This window comes from Scyliorhinus torazame, chromosome 1 (genome assembly GCF_047496885.1).
Source record: "Scyliorhinus torazame isolate Kashiwa2021f chromosome 1, sScyTor2.1, whole genome shotgun sequence".
NCBI lineage: Eukaryota > Metazoa > Chordata > Chondrichthyes > Carcharhiniformes > Scyliorhinidae > Scyliorhinus > Scyliorhinus torazame.
This window is the reverse complement of record NC_092707.1, coordinates 333,202,985-333,229,795: the sequence shown is the minus strand read 5'-3', so window position 1 is coordinate 333,229,795 and position 26,811 is coordinate 333,202,985. Positions and strand designations below refer to the sequence as shown.

At 46.6% G+C, this 26,811-nt stretch overlaps 1 protein-coding gene across 4 annotated transcripts in view; it reads left to right on the top strand.

Moving 5' to 3' along the window:
- Nucleotides 1-26,333, top strand: part of LOC140425095 (tyrosine-protein phosphatase non-receptor type 14-like) — a 391,006-nt gene extending 364,673 nt beyond the window's left edge. For all 4 annotated transcript variants that reach the window (XM_072508993.1, XM_072508997.1, XM_072509005.1 and 1 more), the window contains one exon: nt 17,097-26,333. In XM_072508993.1, the coding sequence (XP_072365094.1) occupies nt 17,097-17,225 (129 nt within the window). In that variant the 3' untranslated portion in view covers nt 17,226-26,333. The remainder of the gene's footprint in view (nt 1-17,096) is intronic.
- Nucleotides 26,334-26,811: the final 478 nt, after the last annotated feature.

Sequence of the window (26,811 nt, the reverse complement as noted above, 5' to 3'; positions counted from 1 at the left end):
GCCTGTGGAGATTTTAGTCTGTCGCTGGGTCAAAACAAAAGTAGAACAGGAGCGGTGGTTAGCTTCGCTTTCAACTCAAGCCACTCTGCTTGATGTATGGGTAGCCATTGGAACGTGGTGGACTTCTTCACCAGGTGCCTGAGGGCCGTGGTGTGTGACGCGAGGTTGGGAATGAACTTCCCCAAAACATTTACCATCCCCAGGAAGCGGAGGACCGCCTTCTTGTTCTCTGGGGTCTTCATTGTGTTGATGGCCTTGACATTGTCCGAGTCTGGTTGTATGCCCTGCTGGGAGATCTGATCAGCCAGAAACTTAATTGACGACATGCCAAAGGAGCATTTGGTTTTATTTAATTTCAGGCCGTTGGCATGTATGCGTCTAAAGACTTGTTGCAGACGAGAAATATGTTCCTCCGGGGTCGTGGACCATATGATGACGTCGTCAACATAAACCCGCACACTGTCAATGCCCTCTCGCATTTGCTTCATTATTCGCTGAAAGATTTTGGAGGCCGGAACAATACCAAACGGCATGCGGTTGTAGCAATATCTTCCAAAGGGTGTATTAAATGTGCAGAGCTTCCTGCTGGACTCTTCCAGTTGTATCTGCCAGATGCCACGTGATGCATCCAGCTTTGTAAAGAATTTGGCATGTGCCATCTCACTCGTCAGCTCCTCCCGCTTCGGGATCGGGTAGTGTTCCCTCATAATGTTGCGGTTCAGACCCTTGGGATCGATACAAATGCGCAGTTCTCCAGAGGGCGTCTTGACACAGACCATCGAGCTGACCCGGTCAGTTGGTTCCGTCACCTTGGATATTATACCCTGATCTTGGAGCTCCTGCAGCTGCGCCTTTAGACAGTCTTTTAGGGGCGCCGGCACCCGGCGTGGCGCATGGATAACAGGCATCAGGCCTGCGCAGAATTTTATAGTGGTAGGGCAGCGTACCCATCCCACTGAACACATCCGGGTATGGCAATAGTAGCTCCTCAATGTCGGCCTGAAGAGAGCTGTTGGCAGAGGACATGGCATGTACACGCTGGACGAGATGGAGTAGCTTGCATGTATGGGCACCAAGCAGAGAAGCCTTGCTGGGCTTGACGATCTCAAACCACAAAGTGGCCTTAATGGCCTTGTTGGATACATGCAGGTGACAGGATCCTAACGCAGTGATGGCGTTTCCATTGTAGTCGAGCAACTGGCAGGCCGGCAGAAGAATTGTTGGCTGCCTTTGGATACGAGCAAGATCTGCTTGGGATATTAGATTGGCCGAAGCACCGGTGTCCAGCTTGAACCGGATGCTACAATCGTTGACTTGTACTGTGGCACGCCACCCGTCCGCATAATCCACGTTGAGGATGGGTGTGTGCGTTGCTGAATGCGAGGAGGCCTTGTCATGCATGGTGATGATGCCCATTTGATATGGGGACTCCGGGTAGTCGTCCTCTGGATCCGTGACGGGATCAGGTCCCAAATCCAGCAGCCCTTGCTGCACACTTTGAACACGTCTGCGTTGGAACTGGAATCGCTGGCCCCCTATTGGAGGTGCAGACCTGCACAAAGCCGCATAATGGCCAAGCTTCTTGCAGTTGAGACATCGCCTGCCTCTTGCAGGGCATTGCCACTTTAAATGGGCGGTGCCACAGTTGGGGCACGTCATCACGTCGACGTCATGACACTCTGTGCGTTGTCGCACATGTGCAGTGCGGTCAGCCACCGCTCGCACCCGTACAGTGTACTCTTGGGCCGCTTCGTTCTCCCGACCGTGGTGCGCATGCGTGGGACCCCTGAAAAAGTGCGTGAAATGGCCGCCTTCATCGATGCTCAGGCTCCGCATTCGGGCGATGGCCTGTACACTCTCAGCTTCGTGGGAGGCAAGTTGGTCCTGCTCTGCCGACTTAAGGTGGGAATAGCGACTTTTCGCCTGTTCGTGGACTTTGCACATCTTGATGGCCACTGGCAGGGTAGTTTTTTTTATTTTTAGGAGCTGCTCCCGCAGGGCATCGGAGTAGACGCCAAACACGATCTGATCCCTGATGAGGGAGTCAGCGGTGTCACCGTAGTTGCAGGATTGCACTAGAATGCGAAGATAAGTGAGAAAAGACTGGAAAAGCTCTTCCTTGCTCTGACGGCGATGCTGGAAGACATAACGCTCAAAGCCTTCGTTCGTCTCGACCTCACAGTGACTGTCGAATTTGGCTAAGGCGGTCTGGAACTTGGTCTTGTCCTCACCGTCGGCAAAAGTGAGCGAATTGAAGATTTGGATGGCCTGGTCCCCCGCAGTCGACAGAAGCAGCGCGATTTTTCGGGCATCGGACGCACTTTTAAGGCCCGAGGCCTCAAGGTATAGACTGAATTTCTGCTTGAAGACCCGCCAGTTGACGCCAAGGTTCCTGGGAATCCGGAGGTGTGGAGGTGCCTGGATCTTTTCCATGCCGCTGGAAGGCAGTTGCTAGTCATCAGTGAATTTTCAAAGTTAAATTACTTAGAAGCAGTAGCCACTCCTGGTATCATGTCGTGTTATTCACCCTGGGGTAACATGGACTGCAACACGATGCAGTGAAATGATCAAGCATACACCAAACGTAGGCGTTGGTTCAATAAGATTTATTGAACTTCAGTAACGAAGCACACAGCTGCCTGTGGGTTGACTCTCTACTACTCTAAGTAAACTAACCTTAACTATCTAGACCAGGCTAGCTCTGATCCACGTGTAGAAGATGTTGAATGATTTGTACACCCTGACTGTCACTACAGTTGTCACCAGTGGAAAGAGGCAGAGTGCTGATGCCTCGTGTGTTTTATCGTTGGTAGCCCCCTCTGGTGTTCTGTCTGGTGATTGGTCGTGTTCTGTTCTGTATGTTAGTCGGGAAGATGCTGGAATCTACCATCAAGGAAGAAATAGCGGGGCATCTGGATGGAAATTGTCCCATTGGGCAGACGCAGCATGGGTTCATAAAGGGCAGGTCGTGCCTAACTAATTTCGTGGAATTTTTTGAGGACATTACCAGAGCGGTAGATAATGGGGAGCCAATGGATGTGGTATATCTGGATTGCCAGAAAGCCTTCGACAAAGTGCCACACAAAAGGTTGCTGCATAAGATAAAGATGCATGGCATTAAGGGGAAAGTAGTAGCATGGATAGAGGATTGGTTAATTCATAGAAAGCAAAGAATGGGGATTAATGGGTGTTTCTCTGGTTGGCAATCAGTAGCTAGTGGTGTCCCTCAGGGATCAGTGTTGGGCCCATAATTGTTCACAATTTACACAGATGATTTGGAGTTGGGGACCAAGGGCAATGTGTCCAAGTTTGCAGACGACACGAAGATGAGTGGTAAAGCAAAAAGTGCAGAGGATACCGGAAGTCTGCAGAGGGATTTGGATAGGTTAAGTGAATGGGCTAGGGTCAGGCAGATGGAATACAATGTTGACAAATGTGAGGTTATACATTTTGGTAGGAATAACAGCAAAAGGGATTATTATTTAAATGATAAAATATTAAAACATGCTGCTGTGCAGAGAGACCTGGGTGTGCTAGTGCATGAGTCGCAAAACATTGGTTTACAGGTGCAACAGGTGATTAAGAAGGCAAATGGAATTTTGTCCTTCATTGCTAGAGGGATGGAGTTTAAGACTAGGGAGGTTATGCTGCAATTGTATAAGGTGTTAGTGAGGCCATACCTGGAGTATTGTGTTCAGTTTTGGTCTCCTTACCTGAGAAAGGACATACTGGCGCTGGAGGGTGTGCAGAGGAGATTCACTTGGTTAATCCCAGAGTTGAAGGGGTTGGATTACGAGGAGAGGTTGAGTAGACTGGGACTGCACTCGTTGGAATTTGGAAGGATGAGGGGGAATCTTATAGGAACATATAAAATTGTGAAGGGAATAGATAGGATAGATGCAGGCAGGTTGTTTCCACTGGCGGGTGAAAGCAGAACTAGGGGGCATAGCATCAAAATAAGGGAAAGTAGATTTAGGACTGAGTTTAGGAGGAACTTCTTCACCCAAAGGGTTGTGAATCTATGGAATTCCTTGCCCAGTGAAGCAGTTGAGGCTCCTTCATTAAATGTTTTTAAGATAAAGATAGATAGTTTCTTGAAGAATAAAGGGATTAAGGGTTATGGTGTTCGGGCCGGAAAGTGGAGCTGAGTCCACAAAAGATCAGCCATGATCTCATTGAATGGCGGAGCAGGCTCGAGGGGCCAGATGGCCTACTCCTGCTCCTAGTTCTTATGTTGATTAGCTCACCTGGGTGTCTGTCACTGCCTGCTTTTACCTCATGACGTGCATGGGTGCATATTATGACACTGGCCTCGCTGGTGTTGCTCATGCCCCATGAACGAATAAGAAAATCTCTCCGCTTTCAACATATCTTTTTTTTTAACAAACAATTTTAATGAGGTAATTTTTGGCATTACAAACAACAGTATAAAAACAGTGTACAAAGAACAATAAACATAGTGCAAACACCGACACCCGGCCCTCCAAGACCCGCCAACTTAACCCCCTATTCTGACCGACCCTAGCCCCCCCCCCTCCACCCCCCTGCTGACGATGAATTCTCCGCAAAGAAGTCGATGAATGATTGCCACCTCCGGGCGAACCCTAACACTGACCCTCTCAAGGCGAATCTTCTCCAGGCCGAGAAAGCTCGCCATGTCCGTTAGCCAGGCCTCCGACTTCGGGGGCTTTGAGTCCCTCCAAGCTAATAATATCTGTCTACCAGGGAGGCAAAGGCCAGAACATCTGCCTCTTTCTCCTCCTGGATCTTCCGACACCCCAAAAATCGCCACCTGTGGACTCATTGCCACTCTTGTTTTCAATATTCTGGACATAACGTCCGCAAACCCCTGCCAATATCACCAAAGTTTTGGACACGCCCAGAACATGTGAACATGGTCCGCTGGTCCTCCCGCACATTTACACACCTGTCCTCCACCCCAAAGAATCTACTCGTCTGGGGCACTGTCATGTGGGCCCGGTGGACCACCTTGAATTGGATCAAGCTGAGCCTTGCGCATGTAGCGGTCGCGTTGACTCTGCTCAATGCGTCCACCCATAAGGCATCCTCCATCTCACCACCAAGCTCCTCCTCCCACTTACGCTTCAGCTCCTCGGTCTGCGTCTCCTCCGCCCCCATTAGTTCTTTGTAGATGTCCGAGATGCTCCCGTCTCCCACCCATCCCCTAGACACTACCCTATCCTGGATCCCCCTTAGTGGCAGGAGTGGGAAGGATGATACCTGCCTGCGCAGAAGGTCCCGCAACTATAAATATCTGAAGTCGTTCCCTCTTGCCAACCCAAGCTTCTCCTCCAGCACCCTCAAGCTCGGGACTTCCTTCCAGGAACAGGTCCCCCATCCTCTCAATTCACGCCCTTCGCCATACTCGAAACCCCCCATCCAGGCTCCCTGGGGCAAACCGGTGGGTGTCACATATTGGGGACCAAACCGATGCTCCCACTGCTCCAACATACCTCCTCCACTGACCCCAGATCCTCAAGGCCGCCACCACCATGGGACTGGTGGAATATCTCGCCATTGGGAACGGCGGAAGTGCCGTTATCAACGCCCCCAAGCTGGTGCCCCTACATGAAGCTGCCTCCATCTGCTCCCAAACCGACCCTGCCCTCACCACCCACTTCCTTATCATAGCAATATTGGCTGCCCAGTAGTAATTACTGAAGTTTGGCAGAGTTTGGCGATTCCTCTCAAGCATCACCTTGTTCACCCGCGGGGACTTACCCACCCACACAAAGCCCAGGATGATTTAGTAACCCTCTTAAAAAAAGTACTGTGGGATGAACATTGGGAGGCATTGGAATACAAATACAAATCTCGGTAGGACCGTCATCTTAACGTCTGTCTGCACCCTCCCAGCCAGCGACAGCTGTAGCGCATCCCATCTCTGAAATTCCCCCCTCATCTGCTCGATCAACCGGGACAAGTTCAGCTTGTGTAACCGGCCCCAGTCACACGCCATTTGTGTTCCTAGGTACCTAAAACTGTCCCTCACTTACCTAAACGGTAGCTCCCCCAGCCAACCCTCCTGACCTCTTGCCTGGACTACAAACATCTCGCTCTTTGTCATGTTCAGTTTACATCCCGAAAACCGGCCAAATTCCCCCAACGTCGCCATGATCTCACCCATCCCTGCCCCTGGATCTGCTACATATAAGAGCAGGTCGTCCGCATACAGCGAGACCCTATGTTCCACCCCCCCTCGAACCAGCCCCTTCCAGCCCCTTGAAGCTCTCCGAGCAATTGCCAGCGGCTTTATAGCCAATGCAAACAGCAGTGGGGACAGGGGGCATCCCTGACTTGTTCCCCGGTGCAGTCTAAAATAGTCCGAGGTCATCCTATTTGTCCTTGCACTAGCCTCCGTGGCCTGGTACAACAGCTTAACCCAGTCAATAAAGCCCCTACCGAACCCAAACTGTCCCAGCACCTCCCATAAATAGTCCCACTCCACCCGGTCGAACGCCTTTTCCGCATCCATTGCCACAACTACCTTAACCTCCCTCCTCTCCGGGGGTATCATAATCACGTTGAGCAGCCTTCTTATATTGGCCACCAACTGCCTGCCCTTCACAAACCCGGTTTGATCCTCCATTATCACATCCGGCACACAATCTTCAATCCTGGAGGCCAAAACTTTGGCCAGCAACTTGGCATCCACATTAAGCAGGGAGATCGGCCTATATGACCTGCATAGCTCCGGGTTCTTGTCCCGCTTCAATATTAATGAAATAGTGTCCTATGACATCGTCGGGGGGCTCTATCCCTCACTTCATTGAAAACCTTGACCAACAACGGCCGTAATATCCCTGAGAATTTTTTTGTAGAATTACACCGGATTACATCGGGGCCTTACCCAGCTGCATTGCCTTCAAGCCCTCAGCTATTTCTTTGGCCCTGATCGTGGCCCCCAGCCCATCCACCAGCTCCCTACCTACCCTTGGGAAGGTCAGTCCGTCCAAAAAGCGCAACATCCCCTCGCGCCCTGTGGGGGGTTCCGAGCGATAGAGTTTGCTGTAAAAGTCCCTGAACGCCCTGTTAGCCCAGCCAAGTCCCCAACCAAATTCCCATCCTCATCGACCACCTTTTCTATTTCCCTGGCCGCCTCCCTCTTACTAAGCTGCTGTGTCAGCATTCTGCTGGCCTTCTCCCCATGTTCATAAAATGCCCCCCTCGCCTTTTTAAGCTGCTCCACTGCCTTGCCTGTGGACAACACCCCGAACTCAGCCTGCAGCCTCCGACGTTCCCTTAACAGCTCCACCCCCGGGGTCGCCACATACCTCCTCTCTATCTGTGGGATCTCCTCAGCCAGTCGGTCCGTCTCTGTACTATCCGTCCTGTCCCTTTGAGCCCGGATCGAAATCAGCTCCCTCTCACCACTGCCTCTAACGCCTCCCAGACCACCGCTGCTGAGACTTCCCCCGTGTCATTGACCTGCAGGCAGTTCTGCATGCACTTCCTCAACCTGTCGCACACCGCCTCGCCTGCCAACAAGCCCAGGTCCAACCTCCATTGCGTCCGCTGGAAGCTCTCCTCACTGACCTGGAGTTCCACCCAGTGTGGGGCATGATCCAAAATAGTGATAGCCGAGTACCCCGAATCCACCACCCCGCCAGCAAATCCCTGCTCAGAATGACAAAATCAATCCAGGAGTAAACCTTCTGCACATGCGAATAAAAAGAAAACTCCCTCCCTGTTGGCTGCCTAAACCTTCATGGGTTGACCCCCCCCCCCCCCCCATCCGCTCCATGAACCCTCTCAGTTCCTTTGCCATTGCTGGCACCCTCCCCGTTTTCGAACACGACCGGTCCAGGCTGGGGTCGATGACCGTGTTAAAATCCCCTCCCATAACCAACTTGTATCCTCCCCAGTACCCTCTTTATGAATTCTACATCGTCCCAGTTTGGCGCGTATACGTTAACCAAGACTACCTTCCTCCCCTCCAGCTAGCCGCTCACTATGACATAATGGCCCCCCCCCCCCCCCCCCCCCCCGGTCTGGGACTATACTGCCCACCTGGAATTGCACCTGCTTATTGATTAAAATCGCCACCCCTCTAGCCTTAGTGTCCAGCCCCAAATGAAAGACCTGACTGACCCAACCCTTCCTTAGCCTGACTTGATCCGCCACTTTCAGGAGTGTCTCCTGCAACATCACCACGTCCGCCTTCAGAGCTCTCAGGTGCGCGAACACACGTGCCCTCTTGACCAGCCCATTCAGCCCTCTAACATTCCAGGTGATCAGCCTAGTTGGGGGGCACCACGCCCCCCCCACTCTACCGATCAGCCATCCCCTTTCCTGGGCCTGCCCCCAGCCCATGCATCGCGCCTCCATCGGCCCGTCTCTTGGCAGCCCATCGGCCCGCCTCACCCAGCTAGCCTGGTGACCCTTGCCTCCGGTGCCAAGAAGTCTCCCATCTATTGTTCCCTACTCCCCTCCACCCCGCTCATCAAAACCACTTCCCTCCTCAAACCAAGACCGAACATTCACCCAATTATCATAGGAGACAACCCAAAACGAAAAACCGACAAAGAACCCCCCCAATAGTGCAAATCAAAGTAATAAAAAAGTAAAAAGCCCCCACCAGCCAGCCCCACCAAAACACCGAAAACCCATAGAAACCGAATAACTTTTACTTCCCCATCTTCACCCAAACTTAAAAGCAGAAGAAAAATGACAATCAAAATGTATAAACATCACTCGGAAAAGTTACAACTTCAAATAAAAAGTTCACAGTTCAGCACCAGCCCTTCCTTCTTGGCAAAGTCCATTGCGTCTTCGGGCGACTCGAAATAATGGTGCTGGTCCTCGTGCGTAACCCACAGACGTGCCGGGTAAAGCAGCACAAATTTCGCCTTCTTCTTAAACAGGATCCCCTTCACTTGCTTGAAGCCTGCCCTCCTTCTGGCCACCTCCACACTCAGGTCCTGATAGACACGCAATATGCTATTGTCCCATTTGCAGCTCCTAGTACGCGTAGCCCACTGGAGATCACACTCCTTATCCAAAAATCTGTGGAACCGGACCACCATCACCCCTGGGAGGTCCCCCAGCCGTGGCTGCCTCGCCATCGCCCTGTACGCCCTGTCCACCTCCAACGTTTGTGGAAAAGCCCCCTCCCCAAGTAGCTTCTGGAACATACTCACCACAAACGCGCCAGCATCAGCCCCTTCAGGGAGACCGACAATTCTGAAGCTCTGCCGGCACGCTCTGTTCTCCAGATCCTCCACCTTCTCCTCTTTTGCTGATTCTTCAACAGCCCCACCTCTAGACTTCCGGTTGCGGTGATGCCTAGCTAGCCACACGTTTCGGCGGCTCCAGCTCCGACGGACCTTCGGGCTCTTTTAAGAGCCCCAACGGGGAATTGTTTGACGACGCAACCCGGTGTGGGGTGTGTGAGAAGGGAGTCCCCCCCCAAACGAAGGAGGAAAAAAGCGGCGGCTGCAGCGCGAGGAATCGTCGACCAAAGGGTCAGAAAGAGAGAAGTACAAGATGGCGGCGGAGAAAGCGCAGGCGACATGGGGGCCTGAGCAGGATGAAATTGTGAGACGGTGCGTGGAGCTGCTGAAGAGGGAGGTGCTGACCCCGATGCTACAGGCAATTGAGGGGCTCAAGGAGACATAAAGACCCAGGAGACAGAGCTCCGTGTGGTGGAGCAGGTGACAGATATTGAGGACGAGATCCTGGGCCTGGCGGTTAAGACACAGACGCACGAGGCACTTCATAAAAAGTGTACTGAAAGGATCGAGGCCCTAGAAAACGGAGCGCGAAGGAAAAACCTTCGGATACTGGGTCTCCCTGAGGGTGTGGAAGGAGTGGACTGTGGAGCGTACGCAAGTACGATGCTGAGCTCACTCATGTTGGTGCTGAGGCCCCTACGGGCCCCTTGGAGGTGGAGTGGGCAAATCGGATTCCGGCGAGAAGACCAAAAGCGGGAGAACCACCCAGGGCGATAATCGTGCGATTTTACCGCCTTAAGGATAGAGAAGAGGTCCTGAGATGGGCTAAAAAGGTGCGGAGTAGCAGATGGGAGAATGCAGTGGTACGGGTATACCAGGATTGGAGTGTGGAGGTGGCGAGAAGGAGGGCGAGCTTCAACCGAGCCAAAGAGGTGTTGCCTAAAAGGAAGGTGAAGTTCGGGATGCTGCAGCCGGCAAGACTATGGGTCACGTATCAGGAGAGACACCAGTATTTCGAGACGGCGGAGGAAGCATGGACCTTCATCAAAGAAGAGAAATTGGATCGGAACTGAGGGACTGATGCTGCAGGAAATGTTATTGTTAATGTTATGGTTGAAGTTAATTGAGAAGTAAATTGGGAAGGGGGGAGACATTGGGGAAATGTGGGCGCCCGTGAGGAGGGAAAGACGGGACATAGTTGGAGAATGGGGAAGGAGAGGGGGAGGGGAAAGGGAGCTGCGCCATAAGAGGCGGGTCAGGTAAAGGGATGTTCCCGCGCCAGAAAGAATAAGGCGGGAAGACAGGCGCAAGGCGGATGGGAGTTCCCCACACGGGGGGGTCGAGGAGTGAGCAGGAGTAGCCGGGGTCAGTTGAAGTCAGCTGACTTACGGAAGTAATATGGGGGGAGCAATCATGCTAGAAAGAGATCTCGCGGGGGGGGGGGGGGGGGGGGGGGACACAACTGGGTTGCTGCTGCGGAAATCCAAAAGGAAATGGCTAAAGAGTGGGTGGGCGGGGATGGTGTGCGACGCTGGGGGAGCGAGCGGGGGCGCGGAGGCGGGATATGGGACTGGCCTAGAGAAGGTAATGGCTAGTCGACACGGGAGGGGGGCAGGTAGCCCCCTAGTGAGGCTGATCACGTGGAACGTGAGGCCTGAACAGACCGATACAAAGGGCTCGAGTGCTCGCGCATTTGAAAGGACTAAGGGCAGACGTGGTTATGCTCCAAGAGACGCACCTAAAGGTGGCGGATCAAGTTAGGTTAAGGAAAGGATGGGTGGGACAGGTATTCCACTCAGGACTGGACGCAAAGAATAGAGGGGTGGCCATTTTGGTGGGGAAACGGGTAGCATTTGAAGCAAAGAACATCGTAGCAGATAGCGAAGGTAGATATGTAATGGTGAGTGGCAGGCTGGAGGGAATGGAGATCGTGTTGGTTAATGTGTATGCCCCAAACTGGGACGATGCGGGATTTATGAGACGGATGCTGGGGCATATACCGGACCTGGAGGTAGGAAACTTGATTTAGGAGGGGACTTTAATACGGTGCTGGACCCGGGGCTAGATAGATCCAGCTCAAGGACCGGAAGAAGGCCGGCAGCGGCCAAGGTACTTAAGGGGTTTATGGACCAAATGGGGGGAGTGGATCCATGGCAATTTCTTAGACCTAGGGCTAGGGAGTTTTCCTTCTTCTCCCATGTCCATAAAGTGTACTCCCGGATAGATTTTTTTGTTTTGGGAAGGTCGTTGATCTCTAGGGTGGAAGAAGCTGAGTACTCAGCCATAGCGGTTTCGGATCATGCCCCACATTGGGTGGACCTGGAATTAGGAGAGGAAAGGGAGCAGAGAACACTCTGGCGATTAGATGTGGGACTGATGGCGGATGAGGGAGTGTGTGCAAGAGTGCGGGGGTGTATTGAGAGATACCTGGAGGTCAATGACGACGGCGAGGTCCCTGTGGGAGTGGTATGGGAAGCACTAAAAGTGGTGGTCGGAGGAGAGCTGATCTCCATTGGGGCCCACAAAAGGAAAACAGAGGCCAAGGAAAGGGAAAGATTACTGGGGGAGATTTTAAGGGTGGATAGGGAATTTGCAGAGACCCCGGAGGAGGAATTGTACAGGGACAGGAGACGACTCCAGACGGAGTTTGACCTTCTGACCACCAGAAAGGCGGAGGCACTGTGGAGGAAGGTACAGGGGAGGAGGTATGAATATGGGGAAAAGGCTAGTCGCCTGTTGGCTCATCAATTGCGAAAGAGGGCAGCAGCGAGGGAGATAGGAGGAATTAGAGACGAAAGGGGAGACACGGTGCGAAGGGCAGGAAAGATAAATGAGGTGTTCAAGACCTTCTATGAGGAACTGTATAGGTCTCAACCCCCAGAGGGAGAGGAGGGGATGCGGCAGTTCCTGGACCAATTGAGGTTCCCGAAAGTGGAGGAGCAGGAGGTGGTAGGCCTGGGGGCACCGATTGGGGTGGACGAGGTTATTAAGGGACTGGGAAGCAGGGAAGGCCCCGGGACCAGACGGGTTCCCGGTGGAATATTACAGAAAATATGTGGACTTGTTGGCCCCGTTGATGGTGAGGACGTTCAATGAGGCCAGGGAAGGGGGGACTCTACCCCCGACGATGTCGGAGGCGACGATATCGTTAATTTTGAAGAGGGATAAAGATCCGTTGCAGTGCGGGTCCTATAGACCCATTTCATTATTGAACGTGGATGCCAAATTGTTGGCAAAGGTACTGGCATCGAGGATAGAGGGCTGTGTCCCTGGGGTGGTGCACGAAGACCAGACAGGGTTCGTAAAAGGGAGACAACTGAATGTTAACGTGCGACGACTATTAGGGGTGATAATGATGCCCTCAGTGGAGGGGGAGGCAGAGATAGTGGCGGCAATGGACGCAGAGAAGGCATTTGATAGGGTGGAGTGGGAGTATTTATGGGAAGTGTTAAGGAGGTTTGGGTTTGGGAACTGGTTTATTAGCTGGGTTAGACTTCTTTATGGGGCTCCAACGGCAAGCGTAGTTACAGGTCGACATAGATCGGAGTATTTCCGACTATATAGGGGAACAAGACAGGGATGCCCGCTGTCTCCATTGTTGTTCGTGTTGGCAATTGAGCCTCTGGCCATGGCGTTGAGAGACTCCAGGAAATGGAGAGGGGTGATTAGAGGGGGAGAAGAACACCGAGTCTCGTTATACGCGGATGACCTATTGTTATACATGTCGGACCCAGCGGGGGGGATGATAGAGGTTATGCGAATTTTGAGGGGGTTCGGGGATTTCTCGGGGTATAGGCTAAACATGGGGAAGAGTGAATTATTTGTGATACTTCCAGGGGACCAGAGTAGAGAGATAGAAGGCTTGCCTCAAAGGAAAGTGGAAAGAAACTTCCGATACCTGGGGATTCAGATCGCTAGGAGCTGGGGAACCTTGCACAGACTTAATCTGACACGGCTGGTAGAACAAATGGAGGAGGACTTTAAGAGGTGGGACATGCAGCCTTTATCGCTGGCGGGCAGGGTGCAAGCAATTAAGATGATGGTCCTCCCGAGGTTCTTATTTGTATTTCAATGTCTCCCTATACTAATCACCAAGACCTTTTTTAATAAAATAGACAGGAGCATCACGAGCTTCGTGTGGGCAGGGAAAGTTCCGAGAGTAAGGAGGGGGTTCCTTCAGCGTAGTAGGAACAGAGGAGGATTGGCATTACCGAACTTGGACGATTGCCACATTGGCGGCCCAATAGTAATGATACGTAAATGGATGATGGAGGGTGAGGGAGCGGCGTGGAAAAGATTGGAGAGAAAGTCCTGTAAAGGGACGAGTTTAGAGGCACTGGTGACGGCGCCGCTACCGTTCTCACCTAAAAAGTTTACCACGAACCCGGTGGTGGTGGCAACATTGAATATCTTGGGACAGTGGAGGCGACAGAGAGGGGTGCGGGGAGCCCTGGTGGGGTCCCCAATCAGGAACAACCATAGGTTCGCCCCAGGAAGAATGGATGGAGGATTTCAGAGCTGGTACCAGTTGGGAATTAGGAGGGTGGGAGATTTATTTATAGATGGGACTTTTGCGAGCTTGGGAGTATTGGAGGAAAAGTATAAGTTGCCCCGGGGAAATTTCTTGAGATATATGCAGGTGAGGGCGTTTACTAGACAACAGGTGAGGGAATTTCCGTTGCTCCCGACACAGGGGATACAGGACAGGGTGCTTTCAGGGGTGTGGGTCGGAGAGGGCAAGGTGTCAGAGATTTACCGAGAGATGAGGGAAGAAGGGGAGGAGTCGGTGGGTGAACTAAAAGGAAAGTGGGAAGAAGAACTAGGGGAGGAGATAGAGGAGGGTATGTGGGCTGATGCCCTAAGCAGGGTAAATTCCTCTTCCTCATGCGCCAGGCTTAGCCTGATTCAATTTAAGGTGCTACATAGAGCACACATAACGGGAGCAAGATTGAGCAGGTTCTTTGGAGTGGAGGACAAATGTGGGAGGTGTGGCGGGAGCCCGGCAAACCATGCACAGATGTTTTGGGCGTGCCCGGCACTGGAAGGGTATTGGAAGGGAGTGACGGGAGTGATTTCGCAGGTGGTGAAGGCCCGGGTCAAACCAGGCTGGGGGTTAGCTCTATTTGGAGTTGCGGAAGAGCCGGGAGTGCAGGAGGCGAAAGAGGCTGACGTTGTGGCCTTTGCGTCCCTAGTAGCCCGGCGCAGGATCCTACTCATGTGGAAGGAGGCGAAACCCCCCGGACTGGAGGCCTGGGTAAACGATATGGCGGGGTTCATTAAACTGGAGCAGATAAAGTTTGCCCTGAAAGGATCGGCTCAAGGGTTCACCAGGCGGTGGCAGCCATTTCTCGACTACCTAGGGGAACGTTAGAAGGAAGACAGATGACCAGCAGCAGCAACCCAGGGGGAAGTGGGGGGGGAGGGGGGGTGGGGGTTTTAGTTTAGTTTAGGTCAAAAGATAATGGGGTTTTGTTACTTGTGTATTGTTAAAAATTTCTGTATTTTTATTGTTGCGTTTGCTTTGTAAGAGGGGAAAAATTGTTGTTTGGGGAAAAAAATTTCAATAAAATATATTTATAAAAAAAAAAAACATCCCCACCTCTAGTTCGACCACCATTTGGTGCTCCTCCTGGACTGCCAGCATTCTCTCCAACTTCTGAATCGTCCGATCCTGGGCATCCAGCCTGCTCTCCAGCCGATAGATTGACTCCTTTATCGGGTCAAGACAGTCCCGTTTCTGTCTGGCAAAGCCCTCCTGGATGACCTGCATCAGCTCCTCCGTCGATGGCTGGACCGTCGCAGCAGGGGTCCGAACATCAGCCATGTTGTCTTCAGCTGCCACCTCCACCCAGCCCTTGCTTATCCTTTTATTTCCTCCTTTACGGCCCCTTGGGGTTCTCCGTTTCATGCACCACTGTGTGGATCCAGAGCCTAATCGTCTGCGCCTTCAAAGCCAAAACTCAAAACCACGAAAATGTCGGGGGAAAAGGTCCAAAAGTCCGGCCAGAGTGGGAGCCACCAAATGTGTGACTTACTCCCTCATAGCCGCCACCGGAAGTCCACTTTCAACATATCTTGCATATCAGTTTCCTGTGCTACCAAAGCATTGTCACAATGGTGTGGCATTAATATTAAAATAATTACCTAATATTGAAATAATTGTTTCAGCTCCATTTGTTATCAAAGCTATTGGGTCATTATGGGCAATTTGGATTAAGGACTAGCAACAGACATGTTTGGATGAAGCTATTTGTTTATTCTGGTGTTTATCGTTCCAGTACACCTTTCTCAGCTTCTGAACCAACTAACCAGTAACTTAGAAAATCAGGGACAAATGACTGAAATTGGAGACATTCAGATCTTTAAATAACTTTGTAATCCGTCTTTTAAATCCATAGCTCCTACAAAGGATCATCGCACCGCAAGTTAGACAGCTTTCAGTCTGTAGCTTTATCATAAGAGTATCGTCTTCGGAGCAGGAGTAGGCCATTTAGCCCTTCAAACATGCTCTGCCATTCATTAAGATCATGACCGGCCTGGCTGTGGCCTCAACTGCACTTTCCTGTCTGCATCCCCCTTGACTCCATTCTCCATCAAAACTCTGTCTAACTGTGCCTTGAATAGAGTCAATGACCCAGCCTCCATTGCACTCTGGGAAAGAGTATTCCAGAATTGTCATTGTTGTCAGACCCTTGTGAGGATGGGGCTAAAGCCAAAAACCCAGCATAAAATAACAAATGCATATTTAGTGAAGCCAACTGGAGAAGGTGGGTGAAGATGGTCATCAGTTGCTGTGTTTAAACAGGTGACATGACTCTCCACCAGAAAAAGGTAAACTTTTTCAAAAGTGGCTGTTGAGTCACTGTGAATGCGCCTGAGAACATTTCTATGGGGCTTTCATTTTTCTGGCTTCATGATATAAGCAGGCAGTAAAGATGTGGTGCTGAGTACTTTCCTCCTCCTCATTTCATTTTCCCTGGTGGCACAGTAGCACAGTGGTTAGCACTGTTGCTTCTCAACGATAGAGACCCGGGTTCAATTCCCAGCTTGGGTCACTGTTTGAGCGGAGTCTGCACGGTCTCCCCGTGTCTGCGTGGGTTTCCTTCGGGTGCTCCGGTTTCCTCCCACAAAGATGTGCTTGTTAGGTGAATTGGACATTCTGAATTCTCCCTCAGTGTACCTGAACAGACGACATGGGGATTTTCATAGTAATTTCATTACAGTGTAATGTAAGCCTACTTCTGACACTAATAAGGGCTATTTATCAATGGCTCAAAGCAAGGTTTTAATTCCTCTGAAGCCCCTGTTGTAGCGGGTATTTTGAAGTTTAGCGAAAACTCCTCATGCCTTCGAGCTCAGTTTATGATCCTGGTCTTCCCTCCACAGCCTTCCTGGAGTACAGTATTGCTTTCTATTATATCAATCAGATTGGCTGCAGATTTTGAGGTGCATGCAGACTGGTAATATTCATGGCTCAAACCATCCTCTTGAATTGAGAACACCTGAACCATCTGAGTCACTTGATAGGAACATTTGTAAATAAGTTGTAAAAGTGACCTTATTCACCACTGTGTCCCCAGAATTTATTTTAAATAATTAAACATTTGATTTGAAATATTTGATTGAAACCATTATTTCTGAACATCGGTGCTAAATATCCAATGTCAGAGTTCGGCCTTGAAATCAGAGAGGGGAGCTTCAATCAGGCAAGAGAGAATCAAATTGCTTTTCAACTTAGGAGTAGTCACATAATATGGATTAATGGGACTTCTTGGAAAACATATTGTAGAGTATTACATCAAAGCATTTTAGTTTTTTTAGATTTTGTTTTCACACACTAGATTGTATGAAAAGTCCATTGTATAATTTGTGTATTGACGTATCTTCACTGTTCTGTTTCAGAAGCTGGAAGTGCCGGTTATGCTGGGATTTCTCCGACAACAGCGGATGTTAATGGTCCAGACAATAGCCCAATACAAGTTTGTCTACCAGGTCCTCATTCAGTTCCTGAAGAACTCTCGGTTGATTTAGATGTGAATTCGTAAACTTGGTATTTGAACCACCTTTTTAGCAGTGGAAATGGAGCTAGCTTTTTCACAAGAGTGTAGCTCAGTACAGCGAGCAATTTGTCGAGTGATGCTTTGATTTTTGGAACTATGCCCTTTACACTGCTGTGAGTCTTGTTGGCTTTAAAGGCTGCTGTTGAATCCTTCCATAGAATTCTGAAGGACTTGTGCATAGTGGCAAGAAAGAGAACATTCTGCACGCACACTTAGCATGAGTGAATGGTGGGTGTTCTTTTGCACTTGCTGTGCTTTTGATGGCACAGTAATGTGCCAGAATTATGTTTTTCAGCTAAACAAAATGGAGCACTGTCCAATCTTGCAGATTTGTAAAGAAGACTAACAGCCATGAGCTAAAAATATGTTGGAAATGCAGCTCTATTACGTCTTGAGCACAAAATTTGTTATCATTGCCTTCATTCTCATCATTAGAAGACCAAAAGGTATCAGGGGGACTGATCCATTTGATAGCAATTTGCAGGTGATCCAATGAGTTCATAAACATCTAATGATGATTAGAATGTTTTTTGTGTAACTGAAGAAGTCTGGCCTGGATGGTCATATCAGCAAAGATGAGCTAATTATTACGCTGTTAAAAATAGACGATAAAAACGCACTTGATGGTCTGTACACATCATTTTTATATTAAATAATTAAACTAACGACAACCGATACCTTTATCTTTTTGACCATCTGTTCTCCTTGAGACTTTGTGCTTCTCAGCATGATTTCAGACCTCTTGGATACAGTCATATACCACTAGTATAGTTTGTATGAGTACAGGACAATTTTATATCCAGAAAGACTCACATCAGACTTTGTTGTGAACGAATAGAAGCTGTATGGATATTCTCGAGTATTCTAGCGGTTTCACGGGTGATTATTGACAGAATTGGAAGAGAGATATATTTTCCCATAAACAGCAAGACACTGAGTAGAACAATTGAGGACACGGGTTGCGACATCTGACGGTGACTCCCTCAGCACAGTATTAACATTGATTGAAGTGAAATGTCACTTCAATGTTTTTAAGGATGCCAGAATCTTCCGTATCACAATATGTTGGGAATGCTTAGAGAGTTAGACATTCAGCAGCTTGGGGGTGATTTGTGGGAATGAGATATGTAGCTGAGGAAGAGAAGTGTTTGTGTATTGAGAGGTAATCAGGTGAGAAATATTTGGCTCATACTATTTAGCTTTATAATCATCTAGGTCAGCCACTCAGTAGAGACCGTGCACATTGCTATCAGGGGCAAGAGGTGAAACTCTGTTAACTTGTCCAAATCTGAGACTAGGACTTTCAATGACTGAATTGGCAAATTAATCCTGGAGGATGCTTAGAGCACGATTATTGTTGGCAATCGTTTCCAGTACAGTAATTGACATTTTGATTCCTTGCCAGGAAAGACATTGACGGGTTTTGCTCTACCTGAGGTATTAATTGTCCAGAGACCCAGAGAGGAACCTGAAGCCACAGAGATGTGAAGCAAAGCATTAGAAACACTGATATTGATTGATATAACAATATAAGATTAAAAAATTCTAAATAGGATGGCATAGGTTTATTCCTGTGAATCTCCAGTGAGTTACCAATTTTAACCTTGTCTATTAATAGGAATGTTGGAGTACTCTTACAGGAGTGGAGAAAAATTAGGGTCATTCAAGGGTGCATTCACATACCAAACCAGAATAGCGGCCTCGAGCCACGTTACTATTTTCCCAGTAGTGTGAGGTCTCATGATACTGCAAGAACAGAAAAATAACTTTAAAGAAAAAACAGTTTGATCCTAAAAAGATATATTTTTTTGTCTATAGATTCAGTTGAAACTGGCAATAATGGTTTGGTCCCCTAATTTTGAGTGCAGTATTTTTATTCTATGACCAGGATGCTAGGCTATTGTGTTTAATTAGTTTTGTATTTCTACCTAAACTGATTTGTAGTCTTATGCCACCTCCAAGCAGCAGAATTCATGTTAAATGGTGTGCTACACAGGCTTTAAGAATCGAGTAACTGGCAACTCTTTGCTGACTACAGAAAATTTTGGAAATACTTAGCAGTTCAGCATAATGAGCCAGACCCAACCATCTTCAGCTGTTTCATCAATCACCTTCCCTCCAACAATAGGTCAAAAGTGCATTGTTCCCTGATTGCACAGTGTTCTGTACCATTCGTGATCCCGCAGTTATTTAAGCAGTCTATGCCTGCATGCAGCAAGACCTGAACAATTTTCAGGCTTGGACTTGTAAGTTGCGAGTAGAATTTGCACCCTAGAAATTTGGCAGGAAATGACCATGGCCAACAAGTGAATCTAGCATCTCCCTTTGATGTTCAACAGCGTTATGATCACTGAATACCCCATCATTAATATCCAGGGGATTATCGTTGACCAGCAGTTTAATTGGATGAGCTATTTAAATACTGTAGCTCTGAGACTGGTTTGCCGGCATGGTGGTGCAGTGGTTAGCACTGCTGCCGACGACATTGAGGACCCATGTTCAATCCTGACCCCGGGTCATTGTCTGTGTTGAGTTTGCACAGTCTCCCTGTGGGTCTCACCCCCACAACACAAAGATGTGCAGGTTAGTTGGATTGGCCACACTAAATTGCCCCTTCATTGGAAAAAGTAAGTGGGTACTCTAAATTTATTTTTAAAAACTACAAAAAACTAAACTAAACTAAGCTCTGAGACTGTAAATACTGCAGTGAGTGAGTAACTAATCCCCAGACTCTCCAAAGCCTATTCACTATCTACGACGCACAAGTCGTGGGTGTGATGGAATTTTCGGCACGTGCCTGGATGAGTGTAGATGCTCAAGAAGCTTGACACCATCCACGATAAAGCAGACTTAATTGGCACACCATCAACTGCATTACATTTTCATACCATCCACTACCGGCGCACAATGGCAGCGATGTGTACCATACACAAGGGATATACATACATGCAGCAACTTGCCAAGCACCTTCCAAACCCACAACCTCTACCCTTATAGAATAGGGGCAACAGATGAATGGAAACACTGCCAATCTAAGTTGCAATGGAACTTTGCAAGTTCCCCTCCAATTCACACACCATCCTGATTTGGAAATATGTTGCTGGTCCTTCATTATTGCTGTATTTCTCTCTTCAATAATTCTATCTGATTGACAGTGTAAGTTAGAGCAAGTTGTATATGAATAGAATTTTAGTCGGCGCCAATGTAAATGAGCAAAACATGCCCTTCAAAATGGAGCAGTAAAGTGTCATTTTAATTTATTTTTTCTATTTGTCCAGTTAAATAATTTAAGTTACCACACATTTCTGAAAACTATATTAAGAGATGACATTAAATGTTCAATTTTATTTATGAGCCATTATCTTTATGCAAAGAAAGAGTGCCAAGTGTAAGATGTTGGAAGAACATTTGTCATTGTTCTCCTTTTTAGGTTTGAATTGTTCTTTTTGCGTCAACGACACAACTCTGATTACTGCTGAAAAAAAGATGTTTATATAGCTGCAGGTTAAGTTCCATTTCAAAATTGGTCTTTGTCTTAATTTTTAACGTGGTCACCCCTACAAATATTACAAGTTATTTTAATCTCCGGGTAGATATTTTTAAATTGTCTGGGGAATATGTAAATTGCTTGCTTTTTCCACCTATGTTGTACCTCTTTAGTAAACGTTTCATCTGCTCTTTCACAAACAGTAATTATGCAAATTATTTCTTGCACATCAATAAAATAAGTGTTCCAAGATCGATTTAGAAAAATGTACTGAAGCATCTCACTTCTCAAGTCAAAAGATTCCTAGAATAGATATATTTTTATTTAATTTTTATGTCAGTGGGAAAAGAATGGCACCAGCCTTCGAGGATAATAAAGATGGCATTAGCAGAGGATGGGAGATTGAGTAAAGCCAGGCAGACAGGTCAAAGTAACTCTTCATGTGCTTCTTTGTGGACTCTGTGGTATGAGTGACCAGATATTCATGTCTTCCTGTTTATGGAATGGATCACCAGCTTTGCTTACCATGTAGATGGCTGTGCATTATTCCAGCATGACTATCAGACACAAGTTAAGACATTTTAACATGCAAATGATATCCTGGTGTTTGCTATTTTAAACCATGATGAAAAAAAAGAAATAAATCGCTTATTGTCACAAGTAGGCTTTAAATGAAGTTACTGTGAAAAGCTCCTCGTTGCCACATTCCGGCGCCTGATCGGGGAGGCTGGTATGGGATAGTGGGGACACAAAGCAAGGAACTTTACAGAGTGATGGGTCTCCTTTTAATTGATTGTTTCAAATGGATTGGTTTTATTCTGAGCTTGTTATAGTTTGATCAGTTGTGGGAATAACTTTTATTTAACTGATTCATGAACTGGAAATAGTCGGTGCGATCCAAATAAAACTTATTAATCCATATTTATTCAGAACTTTCTTAGTAAACAGAAATGAACGCTATAGATGGCAGATGACTTAAGTAAATATTTTTGTTTAATTGTTATGTGAATTAAAAAGCTGCCTATTACATAGCCCATGGGCAAAAGCAACAAAAAACTGATACCAACATACAAATTAGGAGCAGGAGTAGACCATTCAGCCCCTCAAGCCTGCTCCGCCATTCAATAAGGTCTTGGCTTATCTGATTGTGGCCTCAGCTCCACGTTCCAGCTACCCACGATAATCTTGGGACTCCCTTATTAGTCAAGAATCTATCTACCTCTGCCTTAAAAATATTTAATGAACCTACCTCCAACACTCTCTGCATAAGTCTATTAGACTCATAACCCTCTGAGAAAAACATTCTTCTCATCTCTGTCTTAAACAGGAGGCCTCTTAATTTTAAACTGTGCCCCCTAATCTAATCTCTCCCACAATTGGAAACATCGGTCCATAACTTCCGGGTTCCCCAGTGCATCATTTAGGGAGTACCCCAATGATGCACTGGGGAATTCCTCTCAGAAGTTCCCACATAAGGGTTTACCTGGCAATTACCCAGAAGACCTGACTTCCTCTGGACAATTGCGCTGGGCTGTAAACCAAGTGATTTAAATCGCTAACTTTGGATGGTTCTGACAGTTTTACCATTGTCGTTACTCTGAAAGAGTTGGATGAAAAACACTTCTAACTCCCGAGTGACTACTTAAGTACCCAGATTTGCACAGGACACTCCGGCCAAATGCAAGCCCCAGGGGATCAACCACCCGAATCGACCCCCTCCCCAATTTAATCTGAACCCTGACCTGCATTTCTGCACCGCCCCCCCCCGCCCAAAATCCCTGTGTGACCCAATCCGATTTCCCTCCCAAGCTGAACCTCCTTCCGGACGGAGCTCCCTTATTCCCCGACTGAGACCATCATGGACTGCCCCCCTCTCTGGATCCATCACCCTCCCTCCCAGACCAACTCCCCCTGCCCCTTCTCTTTCCCCCCCCCCCCCCCCCACACACACACACACTGGGTCCAACCCTTTCCCTACACGCCCCACCCCAAACTGGGTCTCCTAAATTCAGATAGTCAGGACCAACCTGCCCAACCTTTTCCTCATAAGATAACCCCAGGATCCCAGGAATCAGTCACGTGAACCTTCTCTTAATTGCTTCTATTGCAATTATGTGTTTGCTTAAATATGGAGACCAAAACTGTACAAACAATGTCACTGGATGCAAAAATGATCAAGTACAAAAAGCTGACGAAAAGTGTAGGCTTTATAATCCGTTCACTGGTGAATTAAACATTAGGTTTCAGCAAAGCTGTAGTCAGACATTAATCAAGTTACAAGTCTGGACCATGCTTTTTAGTTTTTAGTCAAGTGTGCTGTAAACCCAATAGACATAAACATTTAGGCTCTGAAATTCATTTGGTTACCATGCTGGAAGTTACACTGATACCTTTCAACTCTGTCTCTGCCTGGATTTGTTGGTTCAGCAGGAAGACTCCTAATTTGTATGGGGTAAAGTAAAAAGTAATGTTGTCATAGTCCCTGATGACCATAGGCTGCTTTCCCCTGTGAGGGGGAGAGCTGACTGGTGGTGATTTAACCTAAGGATCACCACACCTCCGGCAAGGGGCAAGGTTGAGAAGGCGGTCCTTCATGAATAACTTCTAGGTGGGCACCAGTACCACTAGGAACACATCTCTGGTGCCTGCCATAGGGAAGGGATAGTCTATCCAGCCCTGCTTTCCACCCCCCCCCCCCTCAACTCCTCATCCAGCTATTGACCACTTTACGTTCTGTGTAAGCAGATTGTTGAAAAATCTTTCGCTGCCCTGTATGCCAATAGTGGTGATCACTTTCATTCATCGAAAAGCCTCTGCCATCAGACACTTAGTGCACTAACTTCTGCAAATATTTAGGGTCCCGATTGAGCCAAAATTACCATGCATTAGGAGGCCTGGTACAGACTCAGCTCACTGATAATTTGTCTTGTAAGATTCCGCCCCTTACAAGGCTTGCTTTGGAAACTGCCAATTGCAATGGTGCCTCACTGGAGTAATGACAGGAAATGGACAGAATCCCCAAGGAAATCCAGGGCTGGAGCTCTCTGCAGAGTTGTTTTATATCAGCACAAATTGTGCATTAGTTGCCAGTAATCAACAGATATAAACAAATCTGCAAGACTGCTTCCCAGCCTGACGATATCACCGACTATGCTGTATGGTGGGAGACCAAAATGAGGGGAAAAGGCAGACCTTTGGCTGGTTTAGATGCTCACAGCAGTCAACAGTTCAATGAAAAGTAAATAATAACGTTGATAACTTCACACTTCTCGGAGTTAATAAAACCCTTGTTTAAAACTTCCTTGACTTTGCAAGCTCCTTCCACTGACTAATACTGTTGACTGATCTTAATTTGTGTATTTATATAATTTAACAGGTTGCGATAAAAGTCCAATCTGAGTTTTTAATATGCTAATATCTGTATTGTCTCACAGTATTTGTTTGGCTTTTCAATATTGCTAAAGTATGAACTGTTGGGTAACAAATGTGCTGTTGAACAATGTTCTATATTGATTGCCAAATGATTGACCTATCTGAAATTGCAATGCCTATCACGACATTGTATTTGATGTTTGGAAATGCTGAATGGTTGGTTGTTGACCAATTTTTAACGTTGTTCTGATTCCTGATTTAATATCTGTTCAGTAATCAAGTACCACAACCCTTTTTTTTTTTTGTTAAAATGCTTTTGAATGTACACATTGTTTTGTATGCCTCTACAATGCGCCTTAGGACTTTTTATTATTATGTTAAAGGTGCCATATAAGTTTTTTAAAATATATATATATATATATATATATATATATATATATATTATATATATATAAATGCATTTATCACTGTAGACTTGAGGTGCAAACAGAATCCTTTCCAATTGTGCATTCAGATAGTTGGCTAGAACTTTAACCAGCCAATCATATTCAAGGTTACATGAGCCCAATTGGAAACCATGTTCTTCACAGTTAGCCATGTACAATTGCCAAAATGTCAGGATACCTACAACAAAGAAACTGTGGAATTAGTTTTCTTTAAAGCAACTTGTAAAAAAGGATGCCATGCAAGACCAACATTCAATCACCATTAGTGATTCCTAATTACTCATTAGTTGTGAGTAAATTTCTCTTAAAGCCACGGCAACAACTTTGCTGCTTTGCCATGAAGCAAGAACAAAGCTATGGGAAAGAAGTGGTGAACGTCTTGCTGAAATGTCTTTGGCTTCTTGTAATTATGCCTCACCTTGTTTATGTGTTAGCTTTAATGTACCAAGAAATTCTTTTCTGTGTGTAAAAATGGAAAGCGGTCTTTTTGCTGGATATTTGAGTCCGCCAGAAAATTGTTTTGAAACTGCCCAAACTTATTTCACTTAAACATTGACCGATGATTTTCATCACTCTGCTCTCTTGGCTGTATCTAATAACTTTACTCATTTCATTTTCTAATCCTGTGCTCCACATGTTTTGATTTATTAGGAGGCCAATTAATGAATAAAAATATGCTGCATGTAGAAAACAATTCATAATATTCTTAGATACATGTCAATAGTTACATAAACCACGGTTAAAGAGAGCAAGCATTGATTCTGTGTTAAACATGTTGGTCCCTATCTTTAACAAAAAGTAGAATTGCCAAATTCAGTTGATTACACATTCAATCTCACTCATAACTAATGAAACCATGAGATGCACATTTATTTGGACACCAAACAATGCGGTATGATTGATATCTGATAAAGCTACTGGTTCCCTGTTTCTATTGAAAAATTGTGTTTTAAAATATTAAAGTTCAAAAGCATACAATAAACAATTATTTTGTAATGCATTTGTGACCTCTTATGCCAACATGCAAGTGCCTTTCTAATAAAAAGATTATTGCTTATTTCTTATGGGTTCCCCAGATTCAAACTGGACAGTTTGGTAGTTCAATATCTGCCATTATATATTTTTGGCATCAATGTGCTGTTACTGGATTCAATTGGTATTTGTACTTGTTGAAAACCACTGCTCTGCATCTCATTTTTAAAAAGCCTTAAGAAACAACAAAAAAAAAGCCTACAAATATGTGTTATACTAACTCAGTGAAAGGGCTTGTACCCTTTAGTGTTTATATGTCTGGGGAAAAGTCTAATTTTGTAACAGCAAGTTTAAGTCCACACCTTATTTGACTTATAACAGAACAGTAATGGTTTTAGCTACAATGAATGAAATAGTCTGTTTAAAAACATTGGTTTAAAATGTTCTGTTAAAATTTTCCTCTGCTTAAAACTTAACCATGCATGCTTATTACATCAGGTGTATGTACAGTGTATAAGCTTTCTTTTCCAGTTTTCGGGTATAAAACTGTGATACTACATGACAGTATTTTGCGTTTGACCTTGCTGCCTGTCTTTCTGTGGATACTGATACCATTCAGCATTGCTTCACATGCCTGGTCAGAACAAATTTATTATTTGTTCCTTTCTCTGTCTTGTGTAAATAATTATTTTGTATATGCTTTTCAGCGACAATTTTTCCTTATTCATGAATGTACTGAACGTTTTGTAAAAGATAATTGTCTATCATTCATATACGCAATAAAGCATTTTTTTTCCAAAAATCCCACTGTTGCCTATCTTGCTTTGAGGTAATGTAGAAAAGCAAGAACAATAACCCCCAAGCATCAGAAATTGTGTTGACAGCTTCCAGTCTGTAGCCTATAATTTATTGACCAACCCATATCAGACAATAACAGAACTACAGTGCAATAGAACAAAGTGCAACATTACTCTTACTTGTCAGAGAGCAGACCAGACACTGATGTATCACCAACACTAATTATTTATTTATTTATAAAGCTATGGCATTGCAAGATAATAGAGGGTTTTTTTTTCTGTGTTTAAAACTTATTCTGTTAGGACTTTGCACATGAGTGTCTTTGGACCAAGACAAAACCTCACACCATCGTTCAGGTGAATAAAGACAAACTTCAAGTTACATTATAGGGAATCCCACCTGAGGTGATTTAATTAATTGAATCTTATTTGGTTCCACAGGGCAGGATTTTCCCATATTTTTTCAGTGTGTCAGGTTTTGAT